Source organism: Protomyctophum parallelum (assembly GCF_964188405.1).
Source record: "Protomyctophum parallelum genome assembly, chromosome: 2".
Taxonomy (NCBI): Eukaryota; Metazoa; Chordata; class Actinopteri; order Myctophiformes; family Myctophidae; genus Protomyctophum; species Protomyctophum parallelum.
Window position 1 is genome coordinate 44758026 of NC_139699.1, and position 22500 is coordinate 44780525.

At 43.4% G+C, this 22500-nt stretch overlaps 1 protein-coding gene across 1 annotated transcript in view; it reads left to right on the forward strand.

The window, feature by feature from the left end:
• spata17 (spermatogenesis associated 17) overlaps window positions 1-22500 on the forward strand; it is a gene marked incomplete at both ends in the record, with an annotated part of 85136 nt that overhangs the window by 40054 nt on the left and 22582 nt on the right. Inside the window, 5 exons of the mRNA XM_083759321.1 lie at window positions 2120-2209; window positions 4265-4346; window positions 6169-6219; window positions 7086-7142; window positions 10958-11061. Coding sequence (XP_083615447.1) covers window positions 2120-2209; window positions 4265-4346; window positions 6169-6219; window positions 7086-7142; window positions 10958-11061 — 384 coding nt within the window. The remainder of the gene's footprint in view (window positions 1-2119; window positions 2210-4264; window positions 4347-6168; window positions 6220-7085; window positions 7143-10957; window positions 11062-22500) is intronic.

The following is a 22500-nucleotide window of genomic DNA, read 5'->3' on the forward strand; positions in this document are numbered from 1 at the left end:
CCCCTGAATAAAACGTGAATAAGAATGACTGAGAAACGAAATCTACAGCCTGTAATTTATTTAAAATTAGCAATCCAGAAACTTAAATATTATATAATATAAGTAGCCACTAACCAAAGGCAGTGATTAAAAGTTGTATTATGCTGCCACGTTAGTATTATGCCTCCATTAAATGTGAAATGTTGTTTACGTTGTGTAACGTTCCTGATTGGTTACTGAGTGTCACATGTTGGTGCGCGTTCATCTGTAGCCCTTGACTTTCTGCATTGAAGAGTAATGCATTGCGGTCCACATGTCTTCAATACAAACTATAGGCAGCCACTTGGTCGCGAAAAATGTGCGATCCATGACATGTTATTCACACCACTAAGCACTTGGGGGCAGCATAAACATTACAGCACAGTGTGACATAGGGTTCAACCCACAGCCACAACAACATACGCTAGAAAAACGAGGGATGAGACAGATGAATGGAGCCATGTAAAGTCAAGATAATAATAGTTTAATTCACTTGCATAATGGAACAATAAGAGGAAAAATAAAACTCTGTGAAATCACTGCAGAAAACACCATTTGAGAGAAAAAATATGAATTAAAGAGCTGGGTCCAGACAAACCTGATGTAATCATCACAAATGTATGTACAAAAAGTAAAAATTAATGGCAGAGTCATGGCTTTGAGGGTTCTTTTATAAGGACTTTTTGTTTATTTTTTTGCTAATGTTAAAGCCACTGTAGCAAGGTCATGTGGCTTTGAGCCATTGCACTTTTTTATGGCACTGGTCGTTCTGTCTCAGGTTTGTTTCTTTAACCCTATATGAACCTTTTGTTACATTTTGATATATTTAATAAACCTTAGACAGGCTCCCTTAGTAGATATATTTAATAAACCTTAGACAGGCTCCCTTAGTAGATATATTTAATAAACCTTAGACAGGCTCCCTTAGTAGATATATTTAATAAACCTTAGACAGGCTCCCTCAGTAGATATTTAATCTATGATACCTAGTGCATGTTTTCTTGATTTTGTTATAGCGCCCTCCCTAGGACAAATGTCACCGGCCGCCACTGGCCCAGCGCTTCAACATTGGAGTGCCTAGCTGGCCCCTTGATTATACCCCTAAAAATAATACATTCAATTGAATTTGAAATGAAAAAAATCACACTTTTAGACCATATCCTCATATTATGGGCAAATTCTCATTTTTGTGTGTTTTTATATCAAAAGTCCATACAAATATTTGTTGAATTACTTGGCCCAGTCTCTCTGTCACTTTGTTTACAAACAACACTGCACGTGAGAGGAAGTCACAGACTTAAAACCCCATAGCCTGGAGGGATGCGAGGCTCTGATTGGTTCAGAAACTTCAGACACCAATAAAATGCCGACCATTTCCGTTTAACCACACCTTCAAAATGTCTATCTATAGGCCTGTAAATTCCCAAAACAGGCACACCTGTTTGGAAACCACTGGGTAACCCATCCTGGCCTGCTGGTGTGAGCGGCAGAGACACGTGTCAGTTGTACACACACTTTGAAATAATATTAATAATATATTGAATATGAATCATGAATGTAAAGTTAAAATAGCCTATTTAACTTGAAATTAATGGTAGTTAGGACGTTGTGCCTTACATCAAATAATTTGAGGTCAAAAAGTACCCTATGCACTCACCCACTGAAAGTCCAAACGGAGTGTTGTCAAGGCAGCATGTAAACATGAGCAGCATGGCTCAGCTGGAGAAAATAAGGACAACATTTGAACGCGTTAAAGTGGAATATTTCATGAGAAACAGGTAACGTAACACAGTGGAGTAAAAGCAAAGATGTAGCTTAGCTATAGCTGCTACTTACACATGATTTTCGGACGACACACAGCTAGCTAGTTTAAACAACCATTCAACTCACAGTGCAGAGTGTACACCTGCGAGCACACACACACACACACACACACACACACACACACACACACACACACACACACACACACACACACACACACACACATTTCGCGAAGTTATGTACGTCGACTCGTACGGCAGATAGGGCTTTTTCAGAAAGTCGGTTTTGTTCCGCAAATAATTAACGTTTGATTGTTTTCACCTGTTTCTTTTAAAAGCATTGCCGAGGAGGAGAGACAGAGAGAGAACCAAGCAGCCGTCCACATCCAGAGTTGGTTCAGAGGCTGCAAGCTGCGGGCTTACCTCAGGTTGTCTGTCTGTCTGTCTGCCTGTCTGCCTGTCTGTCTGCCTACCTGTCTGCCTGCCTGTCTGCCTCTGTCTGTCTGTCTGCCTGCCTGCCTGTCTGTCTGTCTGTCTAATGGAACTTATATTTTCAGGACATGACACAAACCTTTTCATAGTAGTTACTGTACTAGTAGTAATCTTTTGGAGGTATACACTCACATCTTGACAGATGTATATGCATGCTCTCTCACACACACACACACACACACACACACACACGCACACACACACACACACACACACACACACACACACACACACACACACACACACACACACACACACACACACACACACACACACACACACACACACCGCCAAGTGTTTAATTTGCAGGGGAAGCCCTGATACCAGCCCACTTTGCTAGTATAGTGTAGTGTAATTATCTCACTACTCATGCTGCTATATATGGCCAGAAGGAATAAATGTCTCTCTGGTTATACCCCCACCCACGCACACTCAGTGTGTGTGTGTGTGTGTGTGTGTGTGTGTGTGTGTGTGTGTGTGTGTGTGTGTGTGTGTGTGTGTGTGTGTGTGTGTGTGTGTGTGTGTGCGGCGTGCCTGGCCTTCTGCTGTGACCCCGGCAGCACTCTGTGGGGTCAGCAGACAAACTTCCAGACAATAGGTTAATTCAGATTACTTTAGTTAATTGATCAACGCGTTAAGTGGATAATTAGCAACAATTTGAGCTGCCTAAGTGCGACTGCGGGGTTGCGCGATCCCCGCTATAAGCATTGATTTTCTGGGCATACAAATGGCCTTTTGAAAATTGATGGCCCCGGTTGGAGGCTGAGAATCACAGTAGACTTGCATTTAGAGAACGTTTTAGGTTGAATACAAATGTGTGGCGCTGGCTAACGGCGTGAAACACTCCTCTCCGACGTGATCGAAAAGGCTGGAGGAGCTGTGTGTGTGCGCGCGTGTGTGTGTGTGTGTGTGTGTGTGTGCATGCATGCATGTGCATGTTCACAGACCTAATGTTTCCCTGACCTTTCAACTGAATTTCAGCAGAGCATCTGTAGGCAGAACATACAGTGAGTCCAACAGCTTTAATTCAGGGTCTCACTTCATGTCGGACCATTCATCTTATTTAACTCTTTAGCGCTGCACAGCTTATGCTACGATAATGATGATGGCAATATATAAATATACTGTATTCATTGACATACAATTTACAACGTTACAGTTTTATTAAAAAAAACAGTCATGAACGTCATTGACAAAATGTGTGTATTTTCTTTGTCGTGAGTGTTAAACATATATTAATGTTACCTTTCTTCAGAAAAGACACATTATCTTGGGTTTTCGTCTCGTTCAAATTAAAATTTATTCAGTGCCAAATCACAAACAAGTTGTCTCAAGACAGTTACATATCGTACCGTCATTGTCTCTGTCCCTGAGCAAGCACATTTTGTCGGCAATGAAAAAGAGAGGGAGAGACAGAGACAAAGAGAGGGAGAGCAGAAGCAACAGTGGAAACAATCACAGCAATAACAACATAATACTAATACTAATAATAATAAGTATCCAATTATGGCTGCAGCAGTTACTAGATTCTAAAAAAAATATTTTAATTGTTGTTGATATAATATAATTTATACAAAATGTACTTCTCTTTGAATAACCCCCAGAAAATGAGAAGAAAGTAATCAATAGTGAAGAGATACCTATCCTCTCAGGCTTATGGCAAAATATTGTTTGTTGTGTTTGTTTGTTTGTTTGTTGGTTGTTATTGATGTAAAGCGTCCTTGGGTTCATGAAAGGCACTGTACAAATTCAAGCTATTATTAATATTAGTCCTATACTTCCGATTCTTCCTTGTTTTAAATTTAAACGTGTAACTGTTCTCTATAGATATTCATCCGAATCAGAAATGCATCCTAAACTCGCCACTACAAAACATCACATATATAGCCTAGTTTTATTTCAGTCTAATTTGTTTTCAAATATAAATAAAAATCATATTCTTAAATTAAATTATTGATATGATGTATTTACATGCCGCCCAATTCTTTCAGTCTCTTGCACACGAAGGCAACCGTTATCCAGAAAGCATGGCGGGGCTTCGCAGCGAGGGCGCGCCTCAGACAAATGGTGAAGGTAAGCCAACTATAGATATATTGATTATGTTATGATAGCATGCATTAGAATTCAATTGCCATATTCCTCAGCCCCTGCCTCTGACCTTAAGAAATATAATTCACCCATTACACATCAGGAAATTAGCACTTAGGAAATATGATACCATATCATATGGAATTCCATCTATATATCTCCTCCTGGGATGCATATATAGAGAGAGCGAGAGAGAGCGAGAGGGGTCGGAACGGAAGGAAGGATGGATGGATGGAGGGTGGAGGAGAGGTGTGTGGGTGGGGGTGCTGATAGAGAGTGTGTGTGTGGTGGGTGGGGGTATAAATGCTTTACTATAGCGAGGCCCAGTTTATTTTTTTTCTTTTCTCCCCCAGCATATTGCCTCCAACTGCTTCCTAATTGAACAGATTGTTGATACTGGATCCAATACCCCCACGCTCTCACGTATAATTTTCCTCCTGGATTGAGTTTTGTAAACGTATCACAACAAGCTATTTATCACGCCTCTAAATTGACTGTTTGCTAAAGCATAACTGCCAGCCGCTGTTTGGGAGGCGTTCAGCAAAAAATGGAAACGAGGGAGGGGTGGGGGGGGGGGGAGGGGGGTAAACGATGAAGGATGTGTCACAACACACATATGGACTAAAACGAGCCTGTTTGGTCTCATTTGGAAACAGACGAGCACTAATTTAAATCACTCAAAATGTGCTACGGCGCACTATTTTGCATTAGTCCTAAGAGGCTGGACTTTTTTTCTTCCTCTCTTGCCCTCAGCCTCTCTGCCTCTCTCTCTTTCTCTCCGCGTGCGTGTGCGCGCGCGTACGTGCGTGCGTGCGCACGTCTCGAAAACATGGAGCTGAATTTACGGCCCTCCTTTCAAGTCTTTGTCTGCATTCTCTCTCCTCTCTCCTCTCTCTCTCTCTCTCTCTCTCTCTCTCTGTGGTTATTAAAGAAGACGTGTTGAGATATGAATTTCTTTTATGGCCCGGCTCTCCAGTTTGCTCCTGAAATGTTTCCCCCGGTGGTCCAGGCGCACGGCTCGCCGCGCTCCGCCCGCCACGCCGCGCTCCAACCAAAGTGCCGACGGCACGGAGAAGGACGAAAGCCACCAATCGGGAACGTCGTATACGCGGCGGCCCGGGCTGGTCTTTTCTACTGGTCTCTCTCTCTCTCTCTCTCTCTCTCTCTCTCTCTCTCCTGGCAGCGCTGTCATTGATTATGAAGCCCAGCGGAGAGCGTTTGGACGTCATATATCTCCATTAGCTCACAGCTTGACTACCATAGATTTTCCTGGCCCTCGTGTGCGTCGGGGGTGTTAAGAGAGCAGCACTCGTCCGCCGTTCCTCCTCCCCTCGCTAACCTCTCCTGCTCTCTCTCTCTCTCTCTCTCTCTCTCTCTCTCTCTTCCACTGAGCCCCCCGTCCGTCCGTCCGTCCCCCCTCCTCCTCCTCCTTCTCTCTCGTGCGTTTCGCTCACCCTTGTTCACCTCGGCTCCCTCTCTCTTTCACCTGCTCACTTTCCCTTGCCCCCCCCCCCTTCTCCTCCACCATAGGCCTAAAGGGTGATTTAGACTTAGTTTAGCGTGTCAGTGTCGTGCACCGGTTATATAGCAGATCTACAACGCTCGTATATACGTACAATATGCAATTTCTGGTGTGCAACACGGTGAGCGATCGAATATAAACCAAGCATTATCTCGACTGTTTGTGTGTGCTCTATATGCATTATGTATAGAGATGTGTTTATCTTTGAGGCCTGCTGTGGACAGAACAGAGGGCCGCGGCAGACTAGATGTAACGCTGTGTCTTTCCCTTTGTGTTCGCATGCAGGCTGCATATTTTATCATGAAGATGAATACCTACGAGAAGATGACGATCACGGTAAATATCACCCCCCCCCAGACAGTGTGTTTTTGTGTTGTGTCTGTGTCCACAAGTGGCAGGACAAGTACAGTAGTGCAGTCCTAGCACCCAGCTCGCTGCGAAATAAAATTGGTGATTTCACGATCGGCATTTTGGTTGAAGCAAATGATAAAGTAGCGGTGAGATAAAACACATATTTTATTATTTTTTTCTCCCTCTCTCTCTTTATAAAACATATCTTGTCTTATCTAAAATTGTGTCGCACATTCACACACATTTCTGCGGTATAGGCTATATAAATGAGCCCTGTGTTATTTTTCTGTAGGCTACATTATTCATTTTTGTTCTGGGGGAACTTGCATTTACCATTTTAAGTCCCAGCGGACACAAGCAAAATGCTTCAAGTGTAAAGTGTGATACCGGTAATGCTTCAGGGGGTTTCCTGGCTTCTTCTGGGCCCTTCAGGACATTTCTATGATTTTTCTCTCATAGCATTCCCCCCGCTGTCACGTTCCTCCTGTAAAATGCTCTCTCTTCCTCATATCATTTTAACAGCTACTACTGTAAACCCATAAATCATAAGGCTGTGCCTTTGACTGACGCTTTGGCACTTTTACACGGGGATATGGCGTCGAAACCTTATATTTTTACTGTTCCACGCAGCCCACTCTTTTGCCTAACAATTTCACTCAGCCGAAACCATTAACGGTTTTTACAGGCCAACAAAGAAATCCACCCCCCGTGTTTATTGAAGAGGCTGCGTCGACGTTCGGGAACAAGCCAGATGTTTGGGTGTTGGCTGGAGAGCCTGGAAATGGAGGGTTTTGAGTTTTATATTTGACGGCAACGCAAACAAATAAAGCTGACCACCCCTGCGCTTTCAGACCACAGATCCAGGGGTCAGCGTCCGACCGCCGCCATCCGAGGTCGCGGGGTCAGAGGTGAGGGATGATGTCACCACTTAAAGTGGAGCAGAAGCCGCTGGAGGTGGAGGGGAGAGTGCTTTATTAGCCCTGTAAAAGAACACACATACATGTATACAGGAAACACTGGGAATTCTATACTGGGAAGAAAAATAGAGATGGAGAGATGAGATGACGCTGAAACAGGATCTCATGAAATCACCCGTGGAGTTTTCAGGTCGTTGGTGTCCAACAAGTTTTTTTTTTTTTAGAGCGTATTCATTTTAACCATTTAAATATTGAATCGTTGAATTAAGTGTTGTTTATTTTCTTGTGGTCAAATTGATTGATTTGTCATTCATCACAATCCCAGGATTATTTGTTACATCATCATCCTCCCTATTACGCAAGGGGGGATGAAGTTAAACGGTCATCTGTCTTAATGTTTTTCATACAACAAGGGGTTCCAAAAGCATTCTATACCAAGGACCCCGAAATAGCCATATAGCCTCTGACTGCAGCCCCCTATTGTGGCTTAAAAACGCAACAAAAAAATATTTAAATTACACTGGCATATCAAACATGAATGCAATGCCATTTACAGCTGAGCTGTCTCCAGTCCGCATTTGATATGTTTCTTTTCAACACACATTAATGTATTCTATAGTTTAGAATCTTTAGATCCAATACGCAGTGGTTCAGAAACATAGCAGACCTACAAGCTCATAGCACGCCACCGAGCTTGTAGGTCTGCTATTTTTGAAAAATCGAAGAGCGACTGACGTAGAAGACATTTTTAGAATCTGATCTCAGGTCAGAATGGAAAACTGTCAGGATGTAGAAGACATTTTTAGAATCTGATCTCAGGTCAGAATTAAATACTGTCAGGTGGTAGGAGACATTTTTAGAATCTGATCTCAGGTCAGAATGGGTTAAACTCTCCTGGTGCCCCCTCTGTGGGCCGCCCGCCGCCACCTTGAAAACCTGTCTCCTAGAAGCTCTATCACTTACGGTTTTACTGTAAAATTGTTCATTTATTTAAAAAGCAATCCTTTGAGAGTGGGAGAAAAAAACCCCACTGTTCACCTGCCAATAGACTTGGGTAAAGGGCTGTAGCCAAAAGGCTTGACCTTCTTCTGCCATATGCCTGAAGGTCTATGACCGAGAGCTTGCTATATATAAAAAACAAAAACAAAACAATTAAGACAATCTTATTTTGCAGTTTAAGAGGGTGCAGAGGCTGCCATTAATTTTAATTTAATTGTTCAAAAGTGATCCTTTAAAAATAAAGCTAAACTTTACTGGGGTTTATATAATAGAAAGACTTGTTTTGCTGTTAATAGAATAGTGTGTGTGTGTGTGTGTGTGTGTGTGTGTGTGTGTGTGTGTGTGTGTGTGTGTGTGTGTGTGTGTGTGTGTGTGTGTGTGTGTGTGTGTGTGTGTGTGTGTGTGTGTGTGTGTGTGTGTGTGTGTGTGTGTGCGCGCGTTCATGTGAATGCATTTACCGTATGCACAGGTGTATATTTGCACAAACTTAAAATCAATAGATTTTGTTATAGGCTAATCAGGTTAAATCTATTAGTTTGATTCACTGTTGCAACTTGCACGCCTAAACGTTTGTGACCAGATTTGACTGAGAGCCTGCCATCGCACAAATTCCAGATTTTCACCAGAGGAGAAATAGTTACTTCACATACTAGAGCATGTCTGAAATAAGTTTCCCTGCTTTCATATGACATGAAAAAAGGAAAATTCAAAGAAAACCAATGGCAGTCTCCCTCAGTCAAATTTAGTCACACTTGTTCACCAAGTTCAATTTACAAACACAGGATGCTATAGTGCGAGAGAGTGCGAGAGAGAGAGAGAGAGAGAGAGAGAGAGGCAATCATTTTTGAATCCCCTGGGTGACTGTCCCGTTGGCTTGGCTTCATAACGGCATGCTGGCTAACAGAAGATCATGCATTAGCGCTGTAATGGAAACCAGTGTTTACACACGCCGCTCGCTCTTCTATTACATTCCACTGCATTGATTCCACCTAGTCAAACAAAAGGTCAACAAGAACTTTGGTGGCGGCAATTACTTTATTTAAAATTATCTATTGACTGGTAGATCAATGCTAATTCTCATTTTGCTCTTTTTTCCCCCCTTCCCCTCTCCTCTCCTCTCCTCTCTGCTCTCATCCTCTCTTCTCTCTCTCCGCTTGCTGTCTGATTATTCTTTTACCTTCTGTTGTTTTAATCTCCTAATTAGTCTGAAGGACATCCATGCCGCTTCAGAATGGTCCTCTAGCCTCCATGTGTGTTTGTGTTTGTGTGCGCATGTGTGTGTGTGTGTGTGTGTGTGTGTGTGTGTGTGTGTGTGTGTGTGTGTGTGTGTGTGTGTGTGTGTGTGTGTGTGTGTGTGTGTGTGTGTGTGTGTGTGTGTGTGTGTGCATGCTTGCAGCCGTGCGTGCTCATATTTGCACGCTTACAAGCATATCTGTCTGCCTGTGTGGACTGGAGGCATTTGTCCATTTACTGTGTGTGTGTGTGTGTGTGTGTGTGTGTGTGTGTGTGTGTGTGTGTGTGTGTGTGTGTGTGTGTGTGTGTGTGTGTGTGTGTGTGTGTGTGTGTGTGTGTGTGTGTGTGTGTGTGTGTGTGTGTGTGTGTGTGTGTGTGTGTGTGTGTGTGTGTGTGTGCAGTTGTGCACCCTCTTGTCCCAAAATGTTTCATGTTAAAAAGGAGGATGAAGATTTGTAATAATATCTCAGAGTGATGTTGTGTTTTATCTAATTGAAAAGCTTTGGCATAATATAATGATAAAAAAAACAATCAATTTCTTCCATTCTCTCTGAAAAGTTACATACAGATAACCTGGTCACATCGTAATTCAGAGGCGCACAGAATGTCTGTCTGTGTCTCTGTGCCCATTCTGCAAACTGTTTCAACCAATCAATCAAAGTCTGACTGCGCAGGTTGACATAATAATTTTCTTACTTTTGATTCGTAACCACTTTAACCCTTAAAGTATTATAAACTATGTTGGGATGAATTGTGAGATTTCTGGTTTATTAGAGATTAGGGTGTACTGTAGAGGGATCTATAGGTGCAGACCTGTAGTACCCAGCACCCTAGCTCTGATCCATAGCTCTAATGCGTTGCATTTAGAGCTATGTTACTCTCAACTTCCGCCGCTCGCATGAATGCAGACCAGCCTCTCCTCTTTAGCGTAAATAAAAAGAACGTTTTTGCTACTCACCAAAACAAAGGCGGGTTGTGTCATTAGAAAGCCTACTTTCCTTAGTGGACGCACTTTGAGCCCCCCACCACACGTATAAACTGTACTTTTTGGGCAGAAAGGGATTTTATTTTTCACCGGAGGAAAAATATTCTCTATGAGGCAATTCTCTGGGCTATATCAGTAGAAGTCGCAGTGGAGTAACTAAAAGTATTTTAGTATTTAGTTTATACGTGTGGTGGGGGGCTCAGAGTGCGTCCACTAAGGAAAGTAGGCTTTCTAATAACACAGCCCGCCATTGTTTTGGTGAGTAGCAAAAACGTTCTTTTTATTTACGCTGAAGAGGAGAGGCTGGTCTGCATTCATGCGATCGGCGGCAGTTGAGAGTAACATAGCTCTAAATGCAACGCATTAGAGCTATGGATCAGAGCTACCAACGCCCCAGTCAATGTAAAAATATTGGGTCTAAGTATGAGTTACATGCATCTCTTCTTCTTTTTGCTGAACAGATTTCATTATTGCTTAGTTAACCAGAACATTTCATTCAGGGTTCTCAAAATAAACTCTCACCTTAAATAAAAGTCTATGGATGTTGCAGTTGTGTCTAGACTAGTCGTGTGTTGTGTGTTTCTTACAGATCCAGCGCTGGTGGAGAGGTTTCTACGTGAGAAAATACATCCACAACTTCTACACTCGCAAGAAGTACCTGCAAGGACTGGCCATGAAGAACCACCTGGTCAGGTAAATGTTGTCCCTCAGGTGAAGATACTGTACATTACAATATGATGCATAAATGTAAAAGAATAGTGACGCATCGGCATCGGACGATTTGAGTGGTTTTTAGATGAATCAATGCATCGATTAATCAATCAGACCAATTAATTAACCGGTCCGATGTATCCGTCTGGCTTTACAGATAAACTAAATAAGCCTGCAGTGCAGATACCCTGTTACAAGAATGGACAAAATTATTATAGTTTTTCAATAACGAATGAGATCATATAGACGTCGGTAATATCGGCCATAACAACAGCAATTAATTATATCGGATATCGATATCGCCCAAAATGTCTCATCGGCACACCCCTAGTAAAAATGCATCAGAGGTTGACTCAATCGGACGTACTGTAGCCTACTGCAAATGTGTTAGTCACTTGAGCCCCGATCTGGGAACCCGTTGGCCAAAAAACAACATACAAACCAAAATAACGTGTAGAGACCAAAACGTGTAGACAGCAGATGTCGGCTCGGTGTCAGCCCTCCTCTTCCGGTGGTGTGTCTTTATTTCCATTTACTAACAACAAACTCTACACATTATAACGGGACTCGCCGACAGACTCAGCTTCGGAGCTCTGAATCTGTTGAGTGATTATATGAACCCTATTCTGGGTACAAACATTCTGTGAAAACAAATACTGTGTCACGTACTATAGTCTGTAACACACTGGGTTCTGAGCCTGCAGATTGGGTGTGTTTTGGCAAAATAAGACTGTTGAGAGTAAAACCTATATGGACCTAGTTTAGACATCTGGGGGACCACTTCACCACTTTTCAATATCTTCAAATCTTCATATAATTGGTCCTCATAATCATGATAAAATAGCAAAAAAAACTCCTACTCATTTTGTCTGTCATAGGAGGGCTGTGGGCAGTTCAGAAACATGTCCACCGGTGACATCATCGATGGGGAATCCAAGCTAATAGAAACTGCCGGCTTTCTATTTCTGAAAAGTGACAATGGAAGCGAATCGTTCTCACGATAATACAAATCTAAATATAGTAAAAAGAAAATCTGGCTAATGATGTCCAGGTGGATGGGTTTCTGAACTGCTCACAGCCCTCCTATGAGACACAGACTGAGTAGAAAGAAATTGTGCTATTTTACCATGAACATTATTAGTGAGGACCAATTATATGAAGATAGGTATATAATAAATGGTAAATGGTGCATTTATATAGCAAAGGCGCTTTACATAACATGATGTACATGTGCATTGCATTCACCCATCCACATGCACATTCATACAACGATGGCGACGTAAACCATGCAAGGCACCAACCAGCACATCAGGAGCAATTAGGGGTTCAGTGTCTTGCTCAAGGAGATTTCGACACTAACTCTGGGGGAGCCCGGGTTCAAACTGGCAACCTTGCGGTCCATCCAGCCACTCTACACCTGAGCCACCACTGCCTTGATGGTGTCGTAATGTCTGATTTTACACTTGGTTGCTGAAAATCCCAGTGTGACGTGTTCAGTAGATTTGCTATTTTCAGAGCACAACCAAACTTAAAATCTCCAGTCCCTTCCATTTTCATAGTTTTTATTTGTTGACGAAATTGTCAGTATATTTAATCATATAGTTTTAGTTATCAAAGCCTAGTTCTTATCTTCTTTTTATTTCGTTTTAGTCAGTTCAGAAAAAAGGTAGTCGACAAACATTTTTCATCATAGTTTTTGTCGACAGAATCAACAATGGCTGAAGCCCTCCAGTATATTAGCCTACCGATCAACAATCTTACGTGTTGCATCTTAACAACCTTTTTAAACATTTTGAAAATCTGGTTAACAGAAAGTTCTAAACTGTGATATGATTGAACATAAATATCAAGCAGTCTACATTTCCAGGGATCTCTGCCGGTGATAGAAGAAAGATAATTACCAGAGGGGGTGGTAATCAAAGCACAGCATCTATCTTTGCTCTATACTTTAACTGTTCAATAAAGTAATGCATATAGCCAAATTGTAATTACACATTTTCTAAGATGAGGAAATGTGAACATTGGCCTTTCTTTGGGTTTTTCGGTGTGTGCTTGTGATGTATGGTTGTGTTGGTGATGTATGGTTTGTCGAGGGACCTCCGCTACCTTCCTCGCACAACAACACTTTATGCAGAACAGCAGGAAAGTCTCGCTGAAGATGAATTGATTTGATTAATGTGAAGGCAGCTGTGGGGAAAAGGTGGACTTGTGTTCCCATAACCTCAGTGAGAGAGGGGGGGGGGGGGGGGTGGAGGACGAGTGTGAGTTACACCTTGTATGAGAGAGAGAGAGAGAGAGAGAGAGAGAGAGAGAGAGAGAGAGAGAGAGAGAGAGAGAGAGAGAGAGAGAGAGAGAGAGAGCGAGAGCGAGAGCGAGAGCGAGAGAGATGGAAGGAAGGAAGGAGACATTGGTTAAGAGAGGGGGGGAAGGAAGGAAGGAAGGAAGGAAGGAAGGAAGGAAGGAAGGAAGGGAGGGAGGGAGGGAGGGAGGGAGGGAGAAGGAAGGAAAGAAAGAGACATTGGTTAACTTGTGCTAGATGAGAGGTAGAGAAAACCATGAAGGAGGGATGGGTGGAAGAGAAGATGAAGAAAGGATGAGGGGAGAGAGAGAGAGAGAGAGAGAGACCCCCACGGTGCCTGGGGGTGAGAGAGGGAGAGGAAGTGAACGATGTAAATAAATTAAAAATTAGTGTCTGATTTGAAGCTGCAGGGCTCAGCGCTGCAGACACGACATATTTTATTTTTGACAAAAAATTCAGAAAAAAAGCGACGTTTAGCTAATAGTCCGATTTTTTTTCCCGGTTAATGTTGCTAATATATTTTGCCAGAAAATATCTCGCGGCCTCTGCTAAAATTAAATGTAAATTTGTTAAAGTGCTCCTTGGATCACTGACTCCCCCTTCTCCCCTCCTCCTCCTCCTCCTCCTCCTCCTCTTCTCCTCTCCTCTCCTCCCTCCTTCACCTCCCCTGTCGAAGTACAGGTGACTGGGCTCATAAAAGTGCATTAAGGAAGTGTTGCCATAAGTATTGTATTACAACACATGCACGCACATGCGCGCGCCGCGCATGCACACACACACACACACACACACACACACACACACACACACACACACACACACACACACACACACACACACACAAATGGCCACTTCATCAAGAATTCTGACACATTGTCTAATGTGAGCAGGAATAAAAACCCATGCTACCAGAATATAATTCAACTATCATCATCAGTGGGATTAGTTTTATCAATCAAACTATTTTGGGATTAGTTTGAATGTGGTATTAGTTTTAGCTAGGTTAGTGGGATTAGTTTTAAAGGGGTTGTTTTTGTTTTCTGAGTTCAATTGCACCCAAAAAACATGTGTATTAGGTATATACGTACTGTATGGTCTGGGGTTTTCTGGCTCAAACAAGTGATCTGATTTCCCATGGAGTGTGATGTAAGAGCCAGTAAAATTATGTAGGGATGCCACAAAGTGACCATCAGCCAAATCGAATAGTCGACAGCTCTGCCGATTAATAATCGATTAATCGAACCCCCCCCCCCCAAAATAATAATATATACATATATATATATATATATATATATATATCAGATATAACTTTTAAGATTTTATATTATGCACATGCCATGGTCACATAACCATTATATGTTGAGTGCATGCTTTGATGGTTACAGTTTTATAATCAGTTTTGATGAGTAAACCTTTGTGGAGATCTTCTCAGTTCTCATTGTATGCTAGTTACGGCCATTCCAGAAGTACTGCCAGAGAAGTAGTTTCATAAGGGGCTGGTATGAAGTACTTGATATAAAGAGAACATGTTCAGTTCACTAGTCTACACTCTACACTACACCTGCCTTCATTTCATCTGATTGTCTGTCTGGCAGGCACTTAACAAGCGATCGTAAGAGAGAGGGGCAGAGAAGAGTGGCTTTGCTCAACTTGATTTATACTTATATTCTCCACTCTGATGAAGGTACATGTTCGATATATCATGCAGCCTTACTTATTAGCCAATATTTTGGCTATTAAAATATATATATATATATATATGATTATGAAATATTAAAATTGATTTCGGAGACTGCAACTATTAATCGGAAAATCGATTATTCGGCGGCATCCCTATTATGTATGATGTAATTCATGTAAATCCTATGACAGTGGGATTTGCCAGCAGATGTCACTGTTTTCACTGTTTTGCCTGCAGCTCAAAAGGCTTCACAGACACAGAGGAAATCCCAGGCCACAACCAAGTTCAGGTTGTTTGGGTGTAATTTGAGGTCATGAAACCTGAAAGAAAAATCACACCCGTGTGAAGTGAGGGGCACTACTATATTAAAGTCTAACTCATGTTGATTAGGTCAGGGGTTCTCAACCCGTGGGTCGCGACCCCTCTGGGGGTTGCCAAATTATTTTGGGGGGTCCCCAAATTATTAATATTATTTATTTATTTTTTGCTGCAACTGAATGGCTGGAAAATGTAAATAATGGCATTAGTTTTAGCTAGGTTTAGGTTAGTGGGATTAGTCTGAATGTGGCATTAGTTTTAGCTAGGTTTAAGTTAGTGGGATTAGTTTGAATGTGGCATTAGTTTTAGCTAGGTTTATGTTAGTGGGATTAGTTTGAATGTGGCATTAGTTTTAGCTAGGTTTAAGTTAGTGGGATTAGTTTGAATGTGGCATTAGTTTTAGCTAGGTTTAAGTTAGTGGGATTAGTTTGAATGTGGCATTAGTTTTAGCTAGGTTTAAGTTAGTGGGATTAGTCTGAATGTGGCATTAGTTTTAGCTATGTTTAGGTTAGTGGGATTAGTCTGAATGTGGCATTAGTTTTAGCTAGGTTTAAGTTAGTGGGATTAGTCTGAATGTGGCATTAGTTTTAGCTAGGTTTAAGTTAGTGGGATTAGTCTGAATGTGGCATTAGTTTTAGCTAGGTTTAAGTTAGTGGGATTAGTTTGAATGTGGCATTAGTTTTAGCTAGGTTTAGGTTAGTGGGATTAGTTTGAATGTGGCATTAGTTTTAGCTAGATTTAGGTTAGTGGGATTCGTCTGAATGCAGCATTAGTTTTAGCTAGGTTTAGGTTAGTGAGATTAGTTTGAATGTGCTTAATGGGATTAGTTGTGCATTGGTTAGTACTACCGTATTAGCATGGTTATAGTTTGTATGTGGTTTGGTTTGTGGGATTAGTTTTAGTGTTAGTTAGTAAATTTAGTTTAATATTGTTAGTGGGTTTCTTTTTCATGTGTTTTGTAGAAATGGCTCTAGCTTGGTTAGTAAGAATAGCTATCGTCTTTTTTTAGGATAAATTAATGTATAGTGGGATTAGTTTGTGCTTGGTTCGTGGGGACAGTTTTAGCTTTGTTTGTAGAATAAGTTTTAACATGCTTTTAGTTGCGGGATTAGTTGTAGTTGCTAGTAACCCTGGTTAATATCTCAGTAAAGATTAGTTGTAGTTGCTAGTAACCCTGGTTAATGTCTCAGTAAAGATTAGTTGTAGTTGCTAGTAACCCTGGTTAATATCTCTCAGTAAAGATTAGTTGTATAGTTGCTAGTAACCCTGGTTAATATCTCTCAGCTGTAGTTGCTAGTAACCCTGGTTAATATCTCTCAGCTGTAGTAGCTAGTAACTCTGGTTAATATCTCTCAGTAAAGAGTAGTTGTAGTTGCTAGTAACCCTGGTTAATATCTCTCAGTAAAGAGTAGTTGTAGTTGCTAGTAACCCTGGTTAATATCTCTCAGTAAAGAGTAGTTGTAGTTGCTAGTAACTAACTAATAATTGGGGAGGAAGGACAGAAGAAAAGATGGTTGCAACATTTCGAAGAACTGCTAAACAGACCAGCCCCACGGGACCCGCCACACATCCAACAAGCAGACAGGGACCTGCCAATAGACCTCAGTCCCCCAACAAGGGAGGGAATTCGGAAAGCCATTAAAAAGCTTTGAAACGGCAAGGCCACAGGACCAGACAACATTCCGGCAGATCCTGCATAGACCAGATTGCCACTTTGCACATCATACTGGAGCAGTCACTTGAGTGGAACTCCCCGCTATTCATGAACTTTATTGACTACGAGAAGGCTTTTGGTAGTCTGGACAGGGAGACCCTCTGGAAGCTTCTAAGGCACTATGGAGTACCAGAGAAGCTAACCAACATAATAAAAAACACATACGAGGGAATGACCTGTAGGGTGATCCATGAGGGCCAACTCACCGATGCCTTTGGAGTAAGAACGGCAGTGAGGCAAGGGTGCTTGCTATCGCCATTCTTGTTCCTGCTGGCTATGGATTGGGCAATGAAGCAATCCACAGCAGAAATGGACATACAGTGGACAATGTGGACGCAGCTAGATGACCTGGATTTCGCGGACGACCTGGCCCTTCTATCCCACACCCAACAGCAGATGCAGGAAAATACCAGCACCATCGCAACCAACTCCGCTCGCCTCGGCCTTAACATTCACAGAGGGAAAAGCAAAGTCGTGATAGTGAACTCTGCCAGCACTGCACCCATCATGCTGGAAGGCGAAGCACTGGAGGAGGTTGACGAGTTCACCTACCTTGGCAGTATCGTCAACAAGCAGGGAGGAACAGATGCCGATGTGAAAGGCAGGATTGGCAAGGCCAGGGTAGCTTACCTCCTTTTAAAAAATATATGGAGTGCAAAATACCTGGCCATCAAAACAAAAGTCAGGATCTCTAACAGCAACGTAAAATCAGTCCTACTCTACGGTGCAGAGACATGGAGGACAACAGTGAACACCACAAATAAAATCCAAACATTCATCAACACCTGTCTGCGACGAATCCTCCAGATCCTCTGGCCAAACACCATCAGCAACAAGGAGCTGTGGCAACGCACCAACCAGATGCCTGCAGAGGAAGAGATCCTCAAAAGGCGTTGGCGATGGATAGGCCATACTCTCCGAAAACCAGCCACAGACACCACAAGGCAGTCCCTCAAGTGGAACCCCCAAGGGAAAAGAAAGAGAGGTCGGCCACGGAACACCTGGCGCAGAGACTTGGAGGCAGATGCAAAAACTATGGGCCACACTTGGGGACAGCTGGAAGTGTTGGCTGAGGATCGGGATGCTTGGAGAACTCTTGTCGACGGCCTAAACCCCAGAAGGGGTAATAGGTGTAAGTAAGTAAAGTAAAGAGTAGTTGTAGTTGCTAGTAACCCTGGTTAATATCTCTCAGTAAAGAGTAGTTGTAGTTGCTAGTAACCCTTGGTTAATATCTCTCAGTAAAGAGAGAGAGACAGAGAGAGAATGATGCGAACAGATTGAAGGAATCAGGAAGAGGGGGATTATGGAGAAGGATTAGTCTGAGTGAGAGATGAGATGCTTGGCTGTTGTCATTTCACTGATGCCACTGGTTCATTACCAGCCATGTGCGCCATTCCCTACTATCCTCATTAACACACACACACACACACACACACACACACACACACACACACACACACACACACTGCACAAACACACATGTGCACGCACACACACACACACACACACACACACGCATGCACGCAAGCACGCACGCACATACTCACAGAGGGCCCCTCCTCCTCCACAGCAGTTGGGGGTGATGGGGTCACTCTCTCTCCAGTTAATCACTTGTTTATTTAGTGCTGCTGGGGTCGTGATCAATTAACGCCGTGCAGCCATTTTATTTAAAACATCCTGTCTGTGTTCTCTCTCTCCACACACGCACACACACACACACACGCACGCATGCGCACGCACGCACGCACGCACGAACACATGCACGCCGTCCGTCTGTCCCTCACTCTGCCATGTCTTTCCGTCTGTATAAATTATTCAAAGTTGGACTAATGGTCTCCATTTAGCGCAGACTGACCGTCCGTGCATGTTAATGATATAGAAGCAGCACTTGGACCACTGAATCCCACCCCTCTGTCTCTCTGTCTCTGTCTCTCTCTCTCTCTCTCTCGCTCTCTGTCCTGACAGATCTCTCTCTCTGCGCAAAACCATCTGTGTCATTTCATTAGCCACAGCACTCTGCTAATACACGGCGCTTACACTCCCCTCGTCCTCACCTTCCATCTCTCTCTCTCTCTCTCTGTCTCTCTGAGGTTCAGGGTTCTTATGTGCACGGCGTCCATCCTCATTCATTCCCTTGCTCTCCTCTTCTCCCGCAGAGCCTAATGAAGTCAGGACCTCCCGGTGCAACCCCCTCTCTGCCACACTTTCCCTCTGTTACCCAACAATTTATCACTTTGTCAGGGAGACACTTTAAAGTTCCTGGGCTTTAATAAGGGCATGCAGGAGGGGGGGTGAGCTGGGGGGGGGGGGTCAATTAGAAAAGCAGAGCTGGCCCGCTTTACATATTTACTGTGTCTGTGTGTGCGTGTGTGTGTGTGTGCATGTGCGCGCGCTGCGCGCGTGTGTGTGTGTGTGTGTGTGTGTGTGTGTGCGCGCGTGTGTGCGTGTGTGTGTGTGTGTGTGTGTGTTCCTCCATCATGGCCTGTTGGCTGCATGAGTTATTCCTCTATCTGCAATAAACAGCTGTGTAATTATTACCACCATAATCAGATAAATAACTTATCCCTGTGATGCTGTGACGACGACGCGGCAAAATGTTTTAACTCATCCGAGAGGAGGGGAGAGGAGAGGAGAGGAAGGGAGAGGAGAGGAGAGGAGGGGAGGGGAGGAGGGGAGGGGAGGAGGGGGGAGGGGAGGAGAGGAGAGGATAGGAGAGGAGAGGAGAGGAGAGGAGAGGAGAGGAGAGGAGAGGAGAGGAGAGGAGAGGAGAGGAGAGGAGAGGAGAGGAGAGGAGAGGAGAGGAGAGGAGAGGGGTGAGATGGAGAGGAGAGGAGAGAGGGTGGAGAGATGGAGAGGAGAGGAGTGGAGAGGGGGGAGTAGAGCTGGGGGGGGGGTCTCACTGTTTCTCTCCACTTTTTCTCCCCCTCTGTCTCTCTCTCTGTGTCTCCCTCTCTCTGTCTCTCTGTGTCTCACTCTCTCCCTCTTCCTTCCTTTCTTTCTCGCGTCCACCTCAAGGACATTCATGAAAGGGGAGCTGCTATGAGAGAGAGAGAGAGAGAGAGAGAGAGAGAGAGAGAGAGACTAGATCAGGATGGAGACAAATTCACTTCTGTCTTTGATGTGATGTCTGTGCGTGTGTGAAAGAGAGCTATGCTCTCCTATATACCCGTATAAGGAAAACAACTTTGTTCAGAAAAAGGGAGAAAGGAATGCATGCCAGGAACTTGAGGGAGGATAGAGGTATTGCTGCAGGGAATGAAAAAGAGACAAATAATAACGTCTGCTCTCCCGCGCATGAATCAATGCAAAATATACACTACATGGATCAGTCTTTGTTGTCACATCGTGTGTGTGTGTGTGTGTGTGTGTGTGTGTGTGTGTGTGTGTGTGTGTGTGTGTGTGTGTGTGTGTGTGTGTGTGTGTGTGTGTGTGTGTGTGTGTGTGTGTGTGTGTGTGTGTGTGTGTGTGTGTGTGTGTGTGTGTGTGTGTGCGTGCGTGCGTGCGTGCGTGCGTGCGTGCGTGCGTCACTCCCTTGTCCTCAGTAAATTAAAGTTCAATACATTGAGTTGGATAGAGCCTTTAAATTGGTCTGTCATGACATCCACCTCTTCTCTCTCTCTCTCTCTCTCTCTCTCTCTCTCTCTCACACACACCCTCCAGCTATTGAATCATTTAATTGGAACAATTAAAACAGCCAATCAGGTCAAGCCTTCATTAAATATTTAGGATCTGGCCAATTAGCTTCCCCGGCGCTGGCCCGGATGACCGCAGGGGCTCACCCGCCGTCCCACAATGCCTCACTCTCTGATATTCCATCAGCCCCCAGCTCCTTATAAGCGCGACCCAGGAAGTGAATTATTGATGAGGAAGTGAGAATTTAGCTGCTTCACATGATCCACATTAACATGCAAACAGGTCTGAACGAACAGGGCTCAACAGGCCTCAGCAGCTATGAGCATCGCTCAACAGGCCCTGAGCCATTCTGAACGGGATGCATTGCCATGATTTTTGTTCTTGCCTAAAGGACCACTTCACCACTTTTCAACCTATCTTCATATAATAGGTCCTCACTAATAATCATGAAAAAATGTCCCCGATTTCTTTCTACTCAGTCTGTGTCTCATAGGAGGGCTGTGGGCAGTTTAGAAACCGTCTTCCAGTGACATCATCATGAGGCAGGTATTTTCTTAAACAAGATTTCTTTACAAAGATATTTAGATTTTCATTATCGTGAGAACGATGGCTTCCATTTTCGCATTGCAACTTTTCAGCCAATCAACAACCTAATACTTCGGTAGACTCGATGCGAATGGGCGGAGAAGTTGCGATTCTTGCATATTTAATTTGCTGCGGTTTGCCTTCACACTGGCTCTGTCAAGCGCAGCAAGGAAACGAAGCAGGGAAATTTATCAATGTGTTCAATTCATAAAATACACAGTGAAAGCTATGGTGTTAAAAAATATACTTTGAGTAATAGTTAGGACTCACGTAAAGTGAGGGTAACGGATGCATTATGTCGTCGGGGACGCGCGCGCGCGTGTGTGTGTGTGTGCGTGCCAGCCACTGTTCTTTTGGGCACATGGACGAGGCACAGCGGAGACGGGAGCGAAAAGCTATACAGTTTATAAATCGTGCTGAGCTAAACATTTGAAGTATTTATATTTAAAGAAGATGATGAAAGTCTCCACTCGGATCCCCACACACAGTGACAGCCCTCCATTGTTTATGCACGACAGACAGACAGAATATTCTGTACACTGCAGTGTTTTCCTTAAGCAATAGATTAATGTGCTATTGCTTCGGCTTCGGTCTCCTTATTTGACCACGTCACAAGTCGTCACACGTCAACCTAACGGGACATCTTTGCACTGCGTGAAATGAATATCCCTTCTCCGTCTCCAACTGTGTTTAGCTCCTTATCCGCCACATAGTTTGCTTCATTTCCTTTATTTGTTACGGATTGCATTCCCACCTGCACTGAATCAAAATCAAGTGCGATTGGAAGTGAAGCGAAACCCCCGTTATTTTTGGCGGAGTAGAATGCGGTTCTTTGATGCGCATTAGGATTCGAATGAGCCTTCACACCTGCCAAATGAAGCACACTTTCCGACAATGTGCAGCAGGATTTGTTTTAATCGCAGTAAAGCTTGCTGGTATGAAGGTGACCTATAAGTCGCTCTGGATTAAGAGCGTCTGCTAAATGCCTAAATTGTATAGGTCCACTTAGGAAAGTAGTCTGCATAGGGGACATATCCACACTTGCATCCAACATAAAGATAAGCACACAGTCCGCCATAAAGGAAAGTGTTGCAGTGTGGCTGCCTGGCCAGCCAGTGTTGTTCAATAACTGATGGTATAGCCAGGTGGAAACTGTTAAGAAATCAGCTGGTCTGGATCTTGGTTGTGTTA